Consider the following 22,500-nt stretch of genomic DNA (forward strand, 5'->3'; position numbering starts at 1 on the left):
GCTGTGTGCACTGAAACCAATTAAGAATAAAACGCTATGTTTTTGATGCCATTGCATGAGATATACTATGCCAGTAACTATGGTGACATACTGTAGTATCTATCCGCACAGGCTGTACTCGAGTCCATCCATTTGTTCTGCGACCTGCGACCCCCACCCCCCCGTTTAATCTTGAGTCCTGTACTGAGATGTAAAACCTCAGAGTCTGCGTTGGTGACAGAATCATTGGCTCACACTCTGCAATGTGCATTACTGCCATGAGCTTGACTAAATGCCCACCATGAATCAAGCCCCGGGGGCACCGACGCCGGAGGGAAGGCGTTACACGTCACTTAAGCTGCCAATCACACTTGACTGACAGCTTTCTCTTTCATCTAATTAAACCGTTTACCTCGTTTATACCTCCAAGGGGCCAGAAGTAGAGGATCCTATCGGCATACTTTATAAGAGGATGCTGCAGTGAAATCACAAGTGGCTATAGAAGCATCTAATTCCGGAATCCTGCTAATGTGCCTAGTTATTCACATCTAGTTGTGAAAGATACATTGTTCTTTTTGGACGAGGGACACATATGAGAGAAATGTACAGCTTCTAATATAAAGAGAAATCTCCTAGGGGGAAAGAACTGTTTTAGCGCATATTATTGTATGGTATGTTAAGGTTATCCCTGAAAACACTCCTGGCGTGGCAAACATGCGGTTAATGTACACTGACAGCTGGCTTTGTTCGATGTACGGAGAGGATGCAGAAAGGAAAACAATGACATTCTTAACGAGAGGCTTTCCTTTTGATGTGTGAGCGAGACCGAGGGAAACATGGAAAGTTTCCAGGACGAGTACAAAAGAGGGAAATAGAAAAATCTTTGTTTTTGTAAAATATTAAATGGATTTGGAAGCGGGAGGTGGGAAATATTTTGAGGGCGCCGTCTGCCAAGTAAAGGCTTGTGTTTCAAGTAGGTATCGTATGCCACAATCTTAGAGTCGGCTGGAAATAGGATGAAACGAAACCCACGACCCTGTCCTCTCATAAACACAATTCATTTTACATCCTTCGCCAAAACCAACGCTAATGAATAAATCACTTGCCAAGTTTAACATGGTTCATAATTTCTCTCGTCAACGTGAATTATACATTGACATAAGCAGTGATCCCTCTCTCTCAATAATGCGGTGAGTTCAATAACTCTACTGTGAGTATTGTTAGCCGCTGGAAGCTCATTTTCCACGGTACATAATTATTGAAACACTACACCCACAGCACAGGGCAGCCAAGCTCACAGGAGGGAGGCGAAAAACCAAGCAAATGCAATATTCCAATCCAGCACACCCACACATTAATGTTCAATAGTAATGGTTTTCCATTCCATCGCTTCATTCGGAAGGGGCTTGATTTTCGAAACAATGGCAGCTCAAAAAACTAAAGTAAAACATGGACAAAGTGCACTCACCCAATTTCCCTGCTGACAGAACATGTAAATGGATGCTTTTAAAAGGCATAATGGGATAGACAATATATAGAGAAAATCACTTAATTGGTTTAACACATGAATCATTCCTACATGCTGTTCAATGGGGTTAGATTTTCCACAGCTTCCTGGTTAGGGGATGGTGGTGATTATGAGTCTATTATTCACAAAGAGTCTCAGACTAGGATCATTTTATCCTTTTAGATCATAATTAATAAGATGTCATGGACAAGGGGGACCTGATCCTAGATCAGCACTCCTACTCTAAGACACTATTTGAATGCAGGCCCTGTTCTGTAATCACTAATCTATTCACAACAGAGATGGGCAAGAGGCTGACGTCTACTTGATTGAGAGATGCTCAACATTTAATTAACAGGCCCATCACAGTACAATGATGTTGATTACCAGCACTGCAGCTTTATAAGTGGTTAATACACATGCCTACAATTCATTATACAGAGCATTTGTATTTGGACTGCTTTAGATTCGTAAGTGGTTAATGCATATAGTAGACTACACTTTTCCCATCCGACATACGCGGGAAAAACAGGGGGAAATGTATTACTCACCCCTGGGTTTCATGCACTGATGAGCTATAATCAGCTTGATTCATCCAAAATTAATAGAAAGCTTTTATCATGCTCGCCGCAAACGTACAATTGAGGCTCAACAGATGGTGTGGTACATATGTGGTGGAGGTCTGGTGGGACAATGACCATGCATCATGATCTGACCAGACGGGAGGGCAGAGAGGGCAACGTTCAGGATTTAGGCAGCCATATTGTAGGGTTACGTGATGTGACAGGTTTGCCACCCTAATGGCACCCTATTCCCTACATAGTGCACTACTTTCGAAGAGGGCCCATAGGGGAATGTGGGGAATAGGGTGCCATTTAGGACAGAAGCCCTGTTTGACGTCTCTGTTGTAGTCTGGTAGCAATTCAACTTAGTCTAATCTGGCTAATGACTTTATTTAATACTCTGAAGTCTGCATGCATTAGAATTTACAGCCGAGTTCCGCAATTCCAGGAGCTGTAAAAGTGTTCTATTCTCCATTGTTGCCTGGTCATTAATATTGCCTCTGACATGTTTATCTACAGTTGACATGAACCCCTGACCGAAATAATATATTTCCTGTCTGGCATTGATGATTTATCCGGCTTGGCTTCAAATGTTTCCCAGCTCTGGGGTACGTTCCAAAACCCACCTTATTCCCTATACCGTGCACTACCCAGAACTGGTCAAAAGTAGTGCACTATGTAGGAACTAAGGTTCTGTTTGGGATGTAGACTAAGTCTCTACCAGGATGGGACTATTGAAATCTATCTGCTAAAATATTGAAGCTTTAACTGGCAATGTCAAAGTGATTTAACCTTAAGGGGGCCAAGACTGAGAATACTTAAGTTTCAAATAGAGCTCTTTTTGACTGATGCTGTAACTGCACAGCGGCAGCAAGGAGACACAGATACTGTGTTTGGATTAGGAGAGGAACATTGGGTCTCTGCCTCTCTGCTCTTTACTTGACATGTATTTAATGATAATGAATGTCAATAGAAATAGCTGGGTTATGTGTGGACACAATCATTTCTGGCCCGAACACCCCTCCCCCAGATTCTTCTTGTATGAATAGTGCATACTAATGGCTTGTCTATCAGTGACCTCTAATTCATGTCAATCGGAATTGAGATCCTGGTACATGTTCTCACTTAGTTAAGGGTTAGTCTTAACCTCTACTTGGTGGAAACAGACAATAATTTGTTATTTTCTTTACATGTCTCAAATGGAAATGCATTTGTCCAGCATCTGGGTTCCCATTGCTCAAGAAGCAGAGCTAAAGCGAACATCATCAAATAGACCAATATGACTTAGAAAGTTACTGTCCAGTACCTACAGTACCTTAATAATACACTTACTGCCTTGGAAAACAATCCCCTGTTTACCTTCATGGAAACCATCACAGTAAATCATGATAAAGATAGACTTGGTTGAAGTTCTTTATGTGGACATTCGTTACGTGAGGTCTCAGCTTGCTCGCTGTGCGCAGAGTGAAAACTCTTTAGCTACAGGAGGAGTCGTGATTGTCTGTGGTTTCCTGTGAGTTCTCTGTGAGACGTACCGACACGCAGTTCGTCTCTCCTGATGCTCTCGTTATCATGCCAGTCTCTCCTCCTCAAGCCGTCCGTCCAGGTGTAAATGTGTCCTTCGCTCAGCCCCAGCGAGAAGCCCTGAGAAAGAGGAGAGGGGGAAGAGGGTGGGGGACAATTCCATCATTCCATCATCACCCACTCTGAGAGATTAAACGCTGCAATTCAGTGTGAGCCTCAGCCGAACAGTAAAATAAAGAGAAAGGTAAAACACCCACATTTTGATAGAGCGTTCAGCCCTGATAATTTAACTGACCATCATGTCTATTCATTCTCCCTTCACTCCATCAACAGTGGAACATGTGCTGATTCTAATATTTAAATAAAAAAATTCTATATGAATGACATTTGAATTCAACTGTCAAAAAAAACGTATGCATGAACGAGCCTGAAGTGACTTCAAATTGCTCTCTAAAGTGGTTCCCAGTGCAACAAAAGCTAGAAGTTGGTAATAATTCAGATATCCTAAGCTTTGTTCTGCTTTCTGTTTGCTTTCTGTGAATTTTGAAGGTTGCCTTGGAGGTTCAGAGAAATAATTGCCTTTAACCTGAACTTTAGCAGGGAGCTTGCTGCAAACACAAATACAGTCAATGTTGTATGCTGTACATTCATCTAATGTCATTGAACACTGGTTACTTTAATAATGTTTACATACTGTTTTACAAACTTCATATGAATATACTGTATCCTAGTCAAGGCTCATCCTATATATAACTCCTGCTGTACAGTCGTGGCCAAAGGTTTTGAGAATGACACAAATATTAATTTTCACAAAGTCTGCTACCTCAGTATGTATGATGGCAATTTGCATATGCTCCAGAATGTTATGAAGAGTGATCAGATGAATTGCAATTAATTGCAAAGTCCCTCTTTGCCATGCAAATTAAATAAATCCCCCAAAAACATTTACACTGCATTTCAGCCCTGCCACAAAAGGACCAGCTGACATGTCAGTGATTCTCTCGTTAACACAGGTGTGAGTGTTGACGAGGACAAGGCTGGAGATCACTCTGTCATGCTGATTGAGTTCGAATAACAGACTGGAAGCTTCAAAAGGAGGATGGTGCTTGGAATCATTGTTCTTCCTCTGGTTAAACGCAAGGAAAAACATACCGTCATCATTGCTTTGCACAAAAAGGGCTTCACAGGCAAGGATATTGCTGCCAGTAAGATTGCACCTAAATCAACCATTTATCGGATCATCAAGAACTTCAAGGAGAGCGGTTCTGTTGTGAAGAAGGCTTCAGGGCACCCAAGAAAGTCCAGCAAGTGCCAGGACTGTCTCCAAAAGTTGATTCAGCTGAGGCGGGTGGACAAACAAAAGCCCATAAATTCTGACAAACTCCAAGCATTGATTATGCAAGAATGGGCTGCCATCAGTCAGTATGTGGCCCAGAAGTTAATTGACAGCATGTCAGGGCGGATTGCAGAGGTCTTGAAAAAGAAGTGTCAACACTGCAAATATTGACTCTTTGCATCAACTTCATGTAATTGTCAATAAAAGCCTTTGACACTTATGAAATGCTTGTAATTATACTTCAGTATTCCATAGTGACATCTGACAAAAATATCTACACTGAAGCAGCAAACTTTGCGGAAATGAATGTTTGTGTCATTCTCAAAACTTTTGGCCACAACTGTACACACCTGTTCTATTCATATAATTGTCTATAAAAGCCTTACTGTCTATACACACCATTCACATACATACAGTACCAGTCAATTGCTGCAAAGAAACCACTACTAAAGGACACCAATAAGAAAGGGAGACTTCTTGGGCCAAGAAACACGAGCAATAGACATTAGACCTGTGGAAATTTGTCCTTTGGTCTGATGAGTCCAAATTTGATATTTTTGGTTCCAACCGCCGTGTGTTTGTGAGACGCCGAGTAGGTGAATAGACGATCTCCGCATGTGTGGTTCCCACCACACCGTGAAGCATGGAGGAGGTCGTCTGATGGTGTGGGGGTGCGTTGCTGGTGACACTGTTTGTGATTGATTTAAAATTCAAGGCACACTTAACCAGCATGGCTACCACAGAATTCTGCAGTAATACGCCATCCCATCTGGTTTGCTGGGATTATCATTTGTTTTTCAACAGGACAATGACCCAACACACCTCTATTTGACTAAGAAGGACAGTGATGGAATGCTGCATCAGATGACCTGGCTTTACAATCACCCGACCTCAACCAAATTGAGATGGTTTGGGATGAGTTGGACCGCAGAGTGAAGGAAAAGCAGCCAACAAGTGCTCAGCATATGTGGGAACTCCTTCAAGACTGTTGGAAAAGCATTCCAGGTGAAGCTGTTTGAGAGAATGCCAAGAGTGCAAAGCTGTCATCAAGGCAAAGGGTGGCTACTTTGAAGAATTAAAATGTAAATATATTTATTTAACACTTTTTTTGGTTACTACATGATTCCATGTGTGTTATTTCATAGATTTGATGTCTTCACTATTATTCTACAATGTAGAAAAATAATAATAATAAAGAAATAATTATTTGCATTCCTGACTGACATTACTCAATCTGATATGTCTTAATTTCTTGTTCTTTTATTTTACTTTTGGATTATGTGAGCATTGTTATTGTATTGCTAGATGTTGCTGCATTGGTGGAGCTAGAAACATACGCATTTTGCTGCATTGGCGATACCATCTGCAAAACTGTGTACATGACCAATAAACTTTCATTTTATTTGAAGTCATAACCGGAGGAGGAAGAAGAAGCTTTTATGAAATGCTACTTTTAAAAGCACCGTGGCGCAGATACGGCTTTGTAATCTCTCCTTCTCCCTCACTCTCTCACATACACACTCCTGATATGATAAATCTCAAAGGTGTGTATAATCATATTAGTCATCGCAGGGCAGGAAAAAAATGTCCCTTCCTGGTTTGATGTCTTTTGAGGATTTAGGAGTCGTCGTTACGCCAAAGTGGCTAACTGCCAAGCCCTGAAAAAATCTGTGCATTTACAGTGACTTTTCTGATCATAGAAATGAGAGAGAAGAGGAACACTGCAATTACTCCATGGGGTATCTACCGAAAAAGACCCATTGACAAATGGGTTAAAGTGGACCATTATGTTTCCTGTCTGTTTCCAAAAGCTGCTAAAAAGTGGCCCTTCCGAGGCCCTGCATCATTTTATTTTTCAAGAGATGCTGAAGTATCCTGGCATGTAGGTGGAAATGAGGTTATTGTGGTTCAAATGGACCCCTCACTAAATAGACCCCTCACAAATGGACCCCTATAGTGCCTTAGAAGAGCTAACTTATCCGCAGCTTTTGGAAACAGACAGGACACCAGAGTCATAACGATCCACTTTAACCCTTCCCATTTGTCAATGGGTCTTTTTTGTTCAATTCCCTGTGGAGTAATTGTGGTGTTTCTCTTCTCTCCCCAAGTAGCAGTGGGATAATGCCCTATGGGTAGCTGCATGGCTATTACGAGCAATTTGAGCTACAGGGCTTACAACTAGACCTTGGTTATGTTCAGTAGGGCACGCAGTAGTAAAATCTCTGCAGATAGTACTTCCCTGTTTCACGCCATTTCAAAACGTTTCCCCTCAACTGAACAAGACAATAGAGGCATTCTGTAATGCTATTATCTCATCTCAGAGATCCTGATAGCACATGCATATGTTAGCTCTGAGAACAAACACACTCCTGAATGGTAAATCAACAGACGAGTCAGAGTCAGAGTGGTTTACTGTTAGCTGAAGGTGATATGGCTGTGTTTACACAGGCAGCCCATTTGTGATCTTTTTCCACTAATTGGCCTTTTGACCAATCAAATCAGCTCTGAGAAAGATTGGATGTGAAAAGATCAGAATTGGCCTGCCTGTGTAAACGCAGCCCATGAGGCACACATCAAAATAAGGGATTTGGAGATAGAGGAACAATAGTAATTTAAAGAGACACACCACAATGAAGATGTGTTTTTGAATAACTTTAAAAAGCCATGTAGATATATGAAGAGAGCGATCATGATCATATAGGAGAAATTCAAATCTTGAATGAGGTGGCATTTTAGAGCTAATCAGCCTCTGCTGGACATAATCCAGTTACTTTACAGCTGGACATAATCCAGTTACTTTACAGCTGGACATAATCCAGTTACTTTACAGCTGGACATAATCCAGTTACTTTACAGCTGGACATAATCCAGTTATTTTACAGTTGGACGTCTAACGGAGCATGTCTTCTTGAGACAGTTATTACAGTCTCCTCACTTCACGAATCAGAGGTAAGAAGGATAGGGAAACAGTTGGATAATTGACAATAAGCTCCAATGTAAAATGAAGCATGAGGTTGAAAATAAAAATGTGTGTTTACTGCTTAGAGTTCCATTCTCTATTAGGGACAGACGTGAGATTTAGAGAGCACATCTGATAAACCTTGTGATGAAAAAACAAGGACAGTGTTGACTTCTAAAAGTCAACTGATGCTACTAATTAGCATAGGATACATTTCAGACTTTTCTTTCCTTTTTTTAGGTAATGTTTCCATGACAACTGTTCAATAAACGGAGGGTACTTTATGAAGTTACTTCACCCACATGAGAGTGAAGGATACTACAGTTTATGTGAGGGATAACTGTGTCTGTATTCACACATCCATGCCAGCTTGTTTTCAGTACAAATAATATATTCTAACTACTCAGGTAGAGGCTAAGAGGCTGATATCATTACAGTCCAAACTGTGACCCTGCGAAACCCTGCACTTTGAGTAATTTACATCTCTCTCAAGCAGACACGGGACACAGCGCAAAATAATTGCCAAGCCAAGAGGTAAACCAAATCTTTAAAGGAGTGCAATTTTCATTTATATTGTCCTATAATTCCTATTTCATTGCCACCTGAAGACACTAGGTCCACACCTGTTAAATGTCTAAATGACCCCAGGGTTTCACACACACGAAGACAGACAGAGAACTCATCTTCTGATCCACACCTCATAAAGGGCAGGTCAAGAGGTGTCGGAGCTGGCTACCAATATTTCATGACTTCTTCTTCTCAGACTCCCAGGCTTTGAAGGCTACGACACAGACACACACACACACACACAAATGTGTGTGTGCATGCAAACAGACACACACACACACACACACACACACACACACACACACACACACACACACACGGCAAAGGAATGTTTTGAACAAAGCAGGCCGCCGCCCTAAGCACTGTGCATCTGTTCATGCCCTTTCACCTATTGTGCTTTCACCTGCTTTAAATATTCTAATGTAGACTGTATAATGGGTATCTATACTATGTTTTTCTAGGTTAGTATCGTGCCAGGAATAACTCCAGAGTACAACGTTTTCTTCTCTCCAGGTCTATCCAGAATAGAACATCCGTATGCATTGAGCTAGCTAATCGACCTAGCCTCTGAAAATCTGACGAGTGTTGTTTTCTGCAAAGAGGTTGAATTCTTGGTCAGGGTTGTTCTTGTTCAGGGTTGTCCTGGACTCATTGTGAACTGTGAGTCTGTTCCTTTTGGTCTGGGTTTTGTCCTTCAATGTCCTTGCAGCACTGGCGGTGAGCCGCTTGAAAAATACATCCGAAAGAAACACTACTTCAAGTTAAAGTTAGGTAGGAGGCTATTGATTAAGTACCTGCTTTAAAGGCGGATTCTTAAATACTTTCCCCCAACATTCCAAATCTTTTCCGACACGCACGATACAGGAAGTTATTTTTCCAACCGTCTTCGGTAAGAGAACTTTGTGGGTAAACGCAAATGGTTCTTTTCCTCTATGCCCTATGTGTATTCAAACTAAAACCTTATGGAGAAATAAGCCCTAATGCTTTGAAAATATACACTTTCCCCACCAACCAATGCTGTAAGATAGCTAGACAGACATACAGGCTGATCAATAAACAGCACAGTGACCTTGCCTCTGTAAATTTGACCTCAGCAGTGGATCAAGGCTTGACAGGACCTGTGGGGGATGGCTCGAATCAAAATAAGAGGAAGACATACTACTCAGACCAGACTAACCCTGTCTTAGTGTACTCTCCATAGAGATACACACATCACTCTATCCATCTCCGGGGTACTCCCCCTCTCTCTAAACAGTCTCCTCTGCTTATTCTGTTCTGGTTTTTCTTCTCTCCACTGATCTGTTCCTTCTAATCCTGTACTGTACAGTGTACTCTTCCTCTCTCTCTGAAACCAAAATGTTGTTTGGTTTTCCCTCTCCTCTCCTGTCCTGTACTTACTTCTGTTAATCTGTTCTGTTCTGTTCATCTGTTCAGTTCATTTGTTTTGTTCATCTGTTCTGTTCTGTTCAGTTAATCTGTTCTATTCTGTCCTGTTCTGTTAATCTGTCCTGTCCTGTTTTGTCCTGTTCTGTTAATCTGTTCTATTCTGTCCTGTTCTGTCCTGTACTGTTCTGTCCTGTTCTGTTAATCTGTCCTGTTCTGTTCTGTGCTGTTCTATTCATCTGTCCTGTTCTGTTCTGACCTATTCATCTGTTCTGTCCTGTTCATCTGTTCTGTTCTGTCCTGTTTTGTTCACCTCTCCTGTTCTGTCCTGTTCTGTACTGTTCTGTTCATTTGTCCTGTTCTGTGCTGTTCTGTCCTGTCCTATTCATCTGTTCTGTTCTGTCCTGTTCTTTTCATCTGTTTTGTTCTGTCCTGTCCTATTCATCTGTTCTGTTCTGTCCTGTTTTGTTCACCTCTCCTGTTCTGTCCTGTTCTGTACTGTTCTGTTCATTTGTCCTGTTCTGTCCTGTTCTGTCCTGTCCTATTCATCTGTTCTGTTCTGTCCTGTTCTTTTCATCTGTTTTGTTCTGTCCTGTCCTATTCATCTGTTCTGTTCTGTCCTGTCCTGTTCATCTGTTCTGTTCTTTTGCTTTTTCTTCTCCTTCACCTTGTCTGTTTTCTCTCCTCCTCCTCTCCTCCTCTCCTCCTCCTCTCCCCCTTATTCTGTGGTTCCTCCATTCCCTTTCTGTTTTCTCTCTTCTCCTCCTTTCTACTCTTTCTCTTCTTCTTCCCTCTGTTCCTAGAGCCTGCTGAGACTGGCAGTCTGTCGGGCTGCGCTCCCTGCACATTGATTCCAGTAAATTTACCAATTACCGTACAGGCTCTGCCCAGACAGCTCGGGGTCTAGGGCCACAGACTCACTGCACAATGTGCTACTTAATTACATATGCTGAGAATGCTGCTCTCTCGCTCAGCAGAGGAACACGCAGGTATTGCAGGAGTTGTTTTATAACCTACATGCGCTAACACACAGATTAATTTGGGAGTACTTTTAGGTCTCTGTATTCTAACAATGGGAAAGGTTCTTCATATAATGATGGCAGACAATGTGATTTTCAATAGATATCTGCAGTGATACTATACAACTGACATTTAACAACCCATTTGTGAAGGTTGTTAGGTATTCTGACTTTCTCTGGTCACCAACTGTGACGCAGTAGTAATCTGTCTCTCCCTCTCTCATCATCACTACCAGTCCCATGTGGCGCTGCAAATGAATGTCTGTGTGGATTTTGGCATCCAGTTCTGTCTCTCGTCTCTTTCTCGTTCACTATGGATACTGTGTGACTCCGTGCCTACAGCCCCTTCCCTCTCTCTCTTTCCATTCCACTATGGATACTGTGTGACTCTGTGCCTACAGCCCCTTCCCTCTCTCTCTTTCCATTCCACTATGGATACTGTGTGACTCTGTGCCTACAGCCCCTTCCCTCTCTCTCTTTCCATTCCACTATGGATACTGTGTGACTCTGTGCCTACAGCCCCTTCCCTCTCTCTCTTTCCATTCCACTATGGATACTGTGTGACTCTGTGCCTACAGCCCCTTCCCTCTCTCTCTTTCCATTCCACTATGGATACTGTGTGACTCTGTGCCTACAGCCCCTTCCCTCTCTCTCTTTCCATTCCACTATGGATACTGTGTGACTCCGTGCCTACAGCCCCTTCCCTCTCTCTCTCTTTCCATTCCACTATGGATACTGTGTGACTCTGTGCCTACAGCCCCTTCCCTCTCTCTTTTCCATTCCACTATGGATACTGTGTGACTCCGTGCCTACAGCCCCTTCCCTCTCTCTCTTTCCATTCCACTATGGATACTGTGTGACTCTGTGCCTACAGCCCCTTCCCTCTCTCTCTCTTTCCATTCCACTATGGATACTGTGTGACTCTGTGCCTACAGCCCCTTCCCTCTCTCTCTTTTCCATTCCACTATGGATACTGTGTGACTCTGTGCCTACAGCCCCTTCCCTCTCTCTCTTTCCATTCCACTATGGATACTGTGTGACTCTGTGCCTACAGCCCCTTCCCTCTCTCTCTTTCCATTCCACTATGGATACTGTGTGACTCTGTGCCTACAGCCCCTTCCCTCTCTCTCTTTCCATTCCACTATGGATACTGTGTGACTCCGTGCCTACAGCCCCTTCCCTCTCTCTCTTTCCATTCCACTATGGATACTGTGTGACTCTGTGCCTACAGCCCCTTCCCTCTCTCTTTTCCATTCCACTATGGATACTGTGTGACTCTGTGCCTACAGCCCCTTCCCTCTCTCTCTCTTTCCATTCCACTATGGATACTGTGTGACTCTGTGCCTACAGCCCCTTCCCTCTCTCTCTTCCATTCCACTATGGATACTGTGTGACTCTGTGCCTACAGCCCCTTCCCCTCTCTCTCTTTCCATTCCACTATGGATACTGTGTGACTCTGTGCCTACAGCCCCTTCCCTCTCTCTCTCTTTCCATTCCACTATGGATACTGTGTGACTCTGTGCCTACAGCCCCTTCCCTCTCTCTCTTTCCATTCCACTATGGATACTGTGTGACTCCGTGCCTACAGCCCCTTCCCTCTCTCTCTTTCCATTCCACTATGGATACTGTGTGACTCCGTGCCTACAGCCCCTTCCCTCTCTCTCTTTCCATTCTATGCCAGGAAAGAAATGAACATGGTAAGATATTTCACTCTCCCTATTCAAATGTTTGCTCATCAGAGTGCAGTTAAGACCCTGGTGGCGGCCGGTCGAGGTCGCTCTGCTCTCTCTGGAGGGAGAGAGGTTATGAAGTTTTCACTGGCACATATATACGAGAGAGAGGGAGAGAGCGAGATAGCGAGAGGGAGAGAGAGTGAGAGAGACAGAGAGAAGTAAAAATCCCCCACCAAACTGCTCCAGCTCCCAACATCTAGGCTGGCTGGGGTTCTCAGTGGCACAGACTTCACTTAGCATCATGGGCTAATTTATTCTCTGATGTTTGTTACACTGAATGACTGCCACTACTAGAAGCCTATATAGGCATCAGCTGTGACGGTCTTGGAATTTGAGGTTACGGTAATTGGCCAGGCAATATACACCGTCACCAAAATAACCGTTCAGGGTTAAACAAGACATTACACTTCGTTATTATCAAGTAATTTCCTTATTATTCAGGTTATCACTCACAAATATTAATCAACAAATTAAGAAATGCCAAGTTGGAGTGGATCAGTCGCATTTTCGTATTAACACAACATTAATGGAGTCACCATAAAGATATATGCCTACCCTGTCCTTGTCTGTTGGCTTTTCTGCATATAATCCTAATTCGACGCACAAAACCATTCATTCAAACGAAGTCCGATGGGTTTTCTCCCACTTTTCCCCAAATAGCTGCATAAGCGGTCATTCGATGGCATTGAGATATGTTCTTCAAAGAGAGGATGCCATAATTTGAGAAATAATGTAGCCGAAGAAAATAAGCCTTTTACGAGATTAAATCATGAAAGGAGCATTTGACTGTTATTAAAGAGATGGAGTCCAGACAGGCTACTCTAGGAAACTTTCTGAATGGACATATAGGCCTATAGAGAGAATCAGTGAACTCACACACACACACACCCCTGTAAAAGAACCCATCAATCAAAGCCACCAGCGAATGTCATATTCTGTAAAAGAGCAAATATTTCTCCTTTCCTTAAAACGTATTTACAAACCTAGGCCTACCTTATGATTTCACGAAAGTAGGCTATAAGATAATGAACTGACAAGGAAAGTGTAACGATCGTTGTTGGAAGGATTGGACCAAGGTGCAGAGTGGAAGGTGTTCATCATGTTTATTCATGTGAACCAGCAACAAAACAAAAGGCTACAATAAAAAAACAAGATCCCACACACAACAGGTGGAAAAAGGCTGCCTAAATATGATCACCAATCAGAGACAATGATAGACTGCCTCTGATTGGGAACCATTCTAGGCCAACCTAGAAATGAAAAACTAGAATGCCCACCCTAGTCACACCCTGACCTAACCAAATAGAGAAATAAAAGGATCTCTAAAGTCAGGGCGTGACAGAAAGTATGAAGGGGACAGCTATGCTATAGTATGAAGATGAAATTGACAATCATTCAAATATAAATAAATACACGCAACAGATCCATAGCCTATTTCTCAGCAATGCTGATTATTGAGGGATTGAGGAGCTATTATAATACTTCGAGGAACTATTATAATACTGTGAGGAACTATTATAATAATGTGAGGAACTATTATAATACTGTGAGGAACTATTATAATACTGTGAGGAATTATTATAATAATGTGAGGAACTATTATAATACTGTGAGGAATTATTATAATACTGTGAGGAACTATTATAATAATGTGAGGAACTATTATAATACTGTGAGGAACTATTATAATACTGTGAGGAACTATTATAATACTGTGAGGAACTATTATAATACTGTGAGGAACTATTATAATAATGTGAGGAACTATTATAATACTGTGAGGAACTATTATAATACTGTGAGGAATTATTATAATAATGTGAGGAACTATTATAATACTGTGAGGAATTATTATAATACTGTGAGGAACTATTATAATAATGTGAAGAACTATTATAATACTGTGAGGAACTATTATAATACTGTGAGGAACTATTATAATACTGTGAGGAACTATTATAATACTGTGAGGAACTATTATAATACTGTGAGGAACTATTATAATACTGTGAGGAACTATTATATGGTGCCGACAGACATGGCAGCTCTGCTTCTAGCTCCAAAGCAACTTTGCAGTATTTCGTTATTTTGTGTGTTATTTCTTAAAATTTTTTGCACCACAACGTGTTTTGTGTTATTACATACAGCCGGAAAGAACGTTTGGATCTCAAAGAGGCGGTAACTCAACAGCATTACGACGAGCAATAGTGCTTTCCTTTGTTCATTCCCGCAGGGCAATTGAACTTATCCCAGAGGCTGATCCAAGACGCTGCGGGTCGAGATGAGGTATTCGGAGTGGACTTCTAGTCTGACTCAGGAGGGAGGGACACCACCACCGCTTCTGAGTATATTACTTGCCAATGTTCAGTCTATGGACAATAAAGTAGACAAGCTCAGGGTGAGGATCTCCTTCCAGAGAGACATCAGGGAATGTAACATACTCTGTTTCATGGAATCATGGCTCCCTCCGGATATACTGTCCCAGTCCATACAGCCAGCTGGGTTCTCAGCACATCGTGCAGACAGAAATAAAGAACTCTCCGGGAAGAAGAAAGGCAGAGGTGTATGTTTCATGATTAACTACTCATGGTGTGATTGTGAGAGCGTACAGAAGCTCAAGTCATTTTGTTCATCTGACCTAGAAAACCTCACAATCAAATGTTGACCGTATTACCTCCCAAGATAATTGTCTTCGGTAATAGTCACAGCCGTGTATATTCCCCCTCAAGCTGATACCACGACAGCCCTCGTGGAACTCCACTGGACTTTGTCCAAACTGGAAACCACTTTTACAGAGTCCGCCTTTATTGTAGCTGGGGATTTTAACAAAGCAATTTTGAGGAAAATGCTACTGAAGTTCTATCAACACATTAGCTGTAGTACACCGCGCTACTAAAACACATGATCACTGCTATTCGCCCTTTCGGGATGTCTACAAGGCCCTTCCCCGCCCTCCCTTCGGAAAATGAGAACACAACTCTATTTTTCTCCTCCCTTCCTCTAGGCAGAACCTCAAACAGGAAGTACCAGTGCTAAGGTCTATTCAACGCTGGTCTGACCAATCGGAATCCATGCTTTAAGATTGTTTTGATCACGCGGACTGGGATATGTTCTGGGTAGCCTCTGAGAATAACATTAACAATGTCACGGACACGGTGACTGAGTTAATCAGGAAGTGTATGGGGATGTTGTTCCCACGGTGACTATTAAAACCTACCCAAACCAGAAACTGTGGATAGATGGCAGCATTAGTGCAAAAACTGAAAGTGCAAACCACCACATTTAACCATGGCAAGGTGACTGGGAATATGGTTGAATACAAACAGTGTAGTTATTCTCTCCGTAAGGCAATCAAGCAGGCAAAAAGTCAGTGCAGAGACAAAGTGGAGTTGCAATTCAACGGCTCAGACACGAGACCTATGTGGCAGGGTCTACAGATAATCACGAATTACAAAGGGAAAACCAGTCAGGTCACGGACACCGACGTCTTGCTTCCAGACAAGCTAAACACCTTCATCACCCGCTTTGAGGATAGCACAGTGCCACCGACCGGCCCGCTCCCAAGGACTGTGGGCTCTCATTCTCCGTGGCCGTCGTGAGTAAGACATTCAAGCTTGTTAACCCTTGCAAGGCTGCCAGACCAGACAGCATCCCTAGCCGCGTCCTCAGTGTTTACGGACATATTCAATCTCTCCCTATCCCAATATATCCACCATTGTTCCTGTACCCAAAAAGCAAAGGTAACTGAACTAAATTAGTATAGCCACGTAGCAGACACTTCTGTCATCATGAAGTGCTTTGGGAGGCTAGTTAATGATCATATCACTTCTACGTCACCTGAATGGATGTCCCACAAGGGTTCGTGCTCAGCCCTCTCCTGTACTTCCTGTTCACCCATGACTGCGTGGCTGCACACGCCTCCAACTCAATCATCAAGTTTGCAGGTGACAACTGTAGTAGGCCTGATTACCAACAATGACGAGACAGCCTACAGGGAGGAGGTAACGGCCCTGGCGGAGTGGTGCCAGAAAAATAACTTCTCCCTCAACGTCAACAAAATTAAGGAGCTGATCGTGGACTTCAGGAAACAGCAGAGAGAGCACGCCCCCTATCCACATTAACGGGTCCGCAGTGGAGAAGGTGGAAAGCTTCAAGTTCCTCGGCGTACACATCACTGACAATCTGAAATGGTCCACCCACACAGACAGTGTGGTGAAGAAGATGCAACAGTGCCTGTTCAACCTCAGGAGGCTGAAGAAATTCACCTTGGTCCCTCAGACCCTCAGGAACTTTTACAGATGTACAATTGAGAGCATCCTGTCGGGCTGTATCACCGTCTGGTACGGCAACTGCACCGCCCACAACCGCAGGGCTCTCCAGAGGGTGGTATGGTCTGTCCAACGCATCACCAGAGGCACACTGCCTGCCCTCAAGGACACCTACAGCACCCAATGTCACAGGAAGGCCAAAAAGATCATCAAGGACATCAACCACCCGAGCCACGGCCTGTTCACCCCGCTATCGTCCAAAAGGTGAGGTCAGTACAGGTGCATCAAAGCTGGGACAGAGAGACTGAAAAACAGCTTCTATCTCAAGGCCATCAGACTGTTAAATATCCATCACTAGCTGGCTACCACCTGGTTACTCATTCCTGTACCTTAGAGGCTGCTGCCCTATATACACAGACATGGAATCACTGGCCACTTTAATAATGTTTACATGCTGCTTTACTCATCTCATATCTATATACTCTATTCTATTCAACTGTATTTTAGTCAATGCCACTCTGACATTGCTTGTCCTAATATTGATGTATTTCTTAACTCCATTCTTTAACTTTTTAGATTTGTGTATTGTTGTGAATTGTTAGATACTACTACACTGTTGGAGCTAGCATTTCGCTACACCTGCAATAACATCTGCTAAATATGTGTATGTGACCAATAAACATTTATTTGATTTGATCATTTGAATGGCTGTAATAAAAAAAAAGGACTTTGTTGACTAACTGTGTGAGGTGAAGAAAAAATGTGAGAAGCAGGCCAGGTACCTCTATGGGTGCTCATGCTCACGGCTCTCTGTCTACATTAACAGGACAGAGCACCCAGACCCTCTGTCTACATTAACAGGACAGAGCACCCAGACACTCTGTCTACATTAACAGGACAGAGCACCCAGACCCTCTGTCTACATTAACAGGACATAGCACCCAGACCCTCTGTCTACATTAACAGGACAGAGCACCCAGACCCTCTGTCTGTCAGAGCACCCAGACCCTTGTCTACATTAACAGGACAGAGCACCCAGACCCTCTGTCTACATTAACAGGACAGAGCACCCAGACACTCTGTCTACATTAACAGGACAGAGCACCCAGACACTCTGTCTACATTAACAGGACAGAGCACCCAGACACTCTGTCTACATTAACAGGACAGAGCACCCAGACACTCTGTCTACATTAACAGGACAGAGCACCCAGACACTCTGTCTACATTAACAGGACAGAGCACCCAGACCCTCTGTCTACATTAACAGGACAGAGCACCCAGACACTCTGTCTACATTAACAGGACAGAGCACCCAGACACTCTGTCTACATTAACAGGACAGAGCACCCAGACCCTCTGTCTACATTAACAGGACAGAGCACCCAGACACTCTGTCTACATTAACAGGACAGAGCACCCAGACACTCTGTCTACATTAACAGGACAGAGCACCCAGACACTCTGTCTACATTAACAGGACAGAGCACCCAGACCCTCTGTCTACATTAACAGGACAGAGCACCCAGACACTCTGTCTACATTAACAGGACAGAGCACCCACACTCTGTCTACATTAACAGGACAGAGCACCCAGACGCTCTGTCTACATTAACAGGACAGAGCACCCAGACACTCTGTCTACATTAACAGGACAGAGCACCCAGACACTCTGTCTACATTAACAGGACAGAGCACCCAGACACTCTGTCTACATTAACAGGACAGTCTAGGACAGAGCACCAGACACTCTGTCTACATTAACAGGACAGAGCACCCAGACACTCTGTCTACATTAACAGGACAGAGCACCCAGACACTCTGTCTACATTAACAGGACAGAGCACCCAGACACTCTGTCTACATTAACAGGACAGAGCACCCAGACCCTCTGTCTACATTAACAGACAGAGCACCCAGACACTCTGTCTACATTAACAGGACAGAGCACCCAGACCCTCTGTCTACATTAACAGGACAGGACAGAGCACCCAGACACTCTGTCTCATTAACAGTCTGTCTACATTAACAGGACAGACCCAGACCCTCTGTCTACATTAACAGGACAGAGCACCCAGACACTCTGTCTACATTAACAGGACAGAGCACCCAGACCCTCTGTCTACATTAACAGGACAGAGCACCCAGACCCTCTGTCTACATTAACAGGACAGAGGACACACCCAGACACTCTGTCTACATTAACAGGACAGAGCACCCAGACACTCTGTCTACTTAACAGGACAGAGCACCCAGACACTCTGTCTACATTAACAGGACAGAGCACCCAGACACTCTGTCTACATTAACAGGACAGAGCACCCAGACACTCTGTCTACATTAACAGGACAGAGCACCCAGACCTCTGTCTACATTAACAGGACAGAGCACCTGTCTAGACACCCTAGGACAGAGCACCCAGACACTCTGTCTACATTAACAGGACAGAGCACCCAGACACTCTGTCTACATTAACAGGACAGAGAACCCAGACACTCTGTCTACATTAACAGGACAGAGAACCCAGACACTCTGTCTACATTAACAGGACAGAGCACCCAGACACTCTGTCTACATTAACAGGACAGAGCACCCAGACACTCTGTCTACATTAACAGGACAGAGCACCCAGACACTCTGTCTACATTAACAGGACAGAGCACCCAGACACTCTGTCTACATTAACAGGACAGAGAACCCAGACACGCGCTCAATTCTCACATGGAGCACGTAAAAGACTGTATGAAACAAACCAAAACTTGTTTCTCACAAGTATAGCAGATTATGAACTCTGCAAACGTTTCCATTCCGAGAATAAGAATGGTACATTTCTGTAATTAATACATGCATTAACAGAAATGAATTGCCTGTGTTCCAAACAGTAGACTACCACATGGGCGTTCATAAAAGTCCATTGCGGGCCAACACTGAATAGCTTAGGCTACTATTCTTCTATACGGGGATAGGAGGGTGTCATTTAAAAATAAATCTTGCCTATTTATTTTACCTTTATTTAACTAGGCAAATCAGTGAAGAACAAATTCTTATTTTCAATGACAGACTAGGAACAGTGGGTTAACTGTCTTGTCCAGGGGCAGAACAACAGATTTTTACCTTGTCAGCTCAGGGATTTGATCTTGTAACTGTTCAGTTACTAGTCCAACACTCTAACCACTAGGCTACCTGCCGCCCCAGCCTAGGGAAGCATATCAGCCAAGACCGGGTCTGATCAGCGTTGATTAGTCTATAAATTTGACACAAAATTAGCACCTTAGGCTATAGGCCTCAGAGCCAGAACAACCTTGTCAACGGCTGTTGAATAATTAATGAATAGTCAGGCACATTCAACCTATTTTAAAAGAAGTGGTTTATTTATTTACTAACAAGCAATGAAAACGTGCATTGTATAAAAGAAAATCCACACATCAATCTATATTTTGAATGAAGTGTCGTAGCCTATAGCGCTCTACAACACCGCCGATCTAGAAGATTAGCTGCTCCAGCATCACTCTACAACACCGCCGATCTAGAAGATTAGCTGTTCCAGCATCACTCTACAACACCGCCGATCTAGAAGATTAGCTGCTCCAGCATCACTCTACAACACCGCCGATCTAGAAGATTAGCTGCTCCAGCATCACTCTACAACACCGCCAATCTAGAAGATTAGTTGCTCCAGCATCACTCTACAACCCCGCCGATCTAGAAGATTAGCTGCTCCAGCATCACTCTACAACACCGCCAATCTAGAAGATTAGCTGCTCCAGCATCACTCTACAACACCGCCAATCTAGAAGATTAGCTGCTCCAGCATCACTCTACAACACCGCCAATCTAGAAGATTAGCTGCTCCAGCATCACTCTACAACATCGCCAATCTAGAAGATTAGCTGCTCCAGCATCACTCTACAACCCCGGTCGATCTAGAAGATTAGCTGCTCCAGCATCACTCTACAACCCCGCCGATCTAGAACATTAGCTGCTCCAGCATCACTCTACAACCCCGCCGATCTAGAAGATTAGCTGCTCCAGCATCACTCTACAACCCCGCCGATCTAGAAGATTAGCTGCTCCAGCATCACTCTACAACCCCGCCGATCTAGAAGATTAGCTGCTCCAGCATCACCCTACAACCCTGCCGATCTAGAAGATTAGCTGCTCCAGCATCACTCTACAACCCTGCTGATCTAGAAGATTAGCTGCTCCAGCATCACTCTACAACCCCGCTGATCTAGAAGATTAGCTGCTCCAGCATCACTCTACAACCCTGCCGATCTAGAAGATTAGCTGCTCCAGCATCACTCTACAACCCCGCTGATCTAGAAGATTAGCTGCTCCAGCATCACTCTACAACCCCGCTGATCTAGAAGATTAGCTGCTCCAGCATCACTCTACAACCCCGCTGATCTAGAAGATTAGCTGCTCCAGCATCACTCTACAACCCCGCTGATCTAGAAGATTAGCTGCTCCAGCATCACTCTACAACCCTGCCGATCTAGAAGATTAGCTGCTCCAGCATCACTCTACAACCCCGCTGATCTAGAAGATTAGCTGCTCCAGCATCACTCTACAACCCCGCCGATCTAGAAGATTAGCTGCTCCAGCATCACTCTACAACCCCGCCGATCTAGAAGATTAGCTCTCCAGCATCACTCTACAACCCCGCCGATCTAGAAGATTAGCTGCTCCAGCATCACTCTACAACCCTGCCGATCTAGAAGATTAGCTGCTCCAGCATCACTCTACAACCCCGCCGATCTAGAAGATTAGCTGCTCCAGCATCACTCTACAACCCTGCCGATCTAGAAGATTAGCTGCTCCAGCATCAAAGGACAGTTGGAAAGAGGAGATGTAGAAACTTTCATAGACAGACTAAGTTAGCAAAACAATTACTTATATACATTAGCAAACGCTCCGGCTATTAGGTAAAGTTCATCTACATGGAACTAAAGTTCAAACACATTTTTTACAATCCTAAAATGAATGTAGGCCTATTTAAACGGTTAAAGTCTTCATCCCATCACCGTCAGTTACACGGTTAGTATCTCTCTCTCTCTCTCTCTCTCTCTCAGATAAGTGAGCAGATGTTCCATCCTCTACCAGCGCACCACTACCTAATTATGTATTGCAGCCGTGCTGTCCAAACTATCCATTGCTGTCATTTCTACAGCTTACTTCAATCTCTTCCATGGTCCCTGTGTTGAAAGAGGGCCTGTCTGTCAGCATGGTGCTCTGGTGCATTGTGGTTCTCTGAGCCAGGGTTGTGTTTGATAAGTAAACAGTAAACACAGTCTGATGAATGGTCTACAGTGGGAGGGAGCGACACGTGCAACGTTACGAAAATGTGGTGCCGGACAACGTGACCGGGAAGATTTTAACTTGCAGGCCATTAAAAATGTACCGGACCCATATGCATTGGATGCATAACCAACAGGAGTTGCATCTTCTGTTAAAATGCATCTTCTGTTCATATGAATTACCATAATCTAAATGGGATTAGATGATGGTAATTAATATTAACAGAACATGCAACTCCTGTAATGAAGCAGCCAATAAAATTAGTTGGAAAACAGCATTGTAAACAGAGCACATTATCATATGTGACAGAGATTTAAATCTTTGTTAGAAGTTTAGAAAGAGGGGGAATCTAAAAATGCAACAA

At 43.5% G+C, this 22,500-nt stretch overlaps 1 protein-coding gene across 1 annotated transcript in view; it reads right to left on the reverse strand.

Moving 5' to 3' along the window:
- The window catches only part of LOC112232032 (polypeptide N-acetylgalactosaminyltransferase-like 6), a 306,399-nt gene that overhangs the window by 224,034 nt on the left and 59,865 nt on the right, over nt 1-22,500 (reverse strand). Inside the window, exon 3 of the mRNA XM_042312127.1 lies at nt 3,585-3,693. Within this exon, the coding sequence (XP_042168061.1) occupies nt 3,585-3,693 (109 nt within the window). The remainder of the gene's footprint in view (nt 1-3,584; nt 3,694-22,500) is intronic.

This window comes from Oncorhynchus tshawytscha, linkage group LG34 (genome assembly GCF_018296145.1).
Source record: "Oncorhynchus tshawytscha isolate Ot180627B linkage group LG34, Otsh_v2.0, whole genome shotgun sequence".
Classification (NCBI taxonomy): Eukaryota; Metazoa; Chordata; class Actinopteri; order Salmoniformes; family Salmonidae; genus Oncorhynchus; species Oncorhynchus tshawytscha.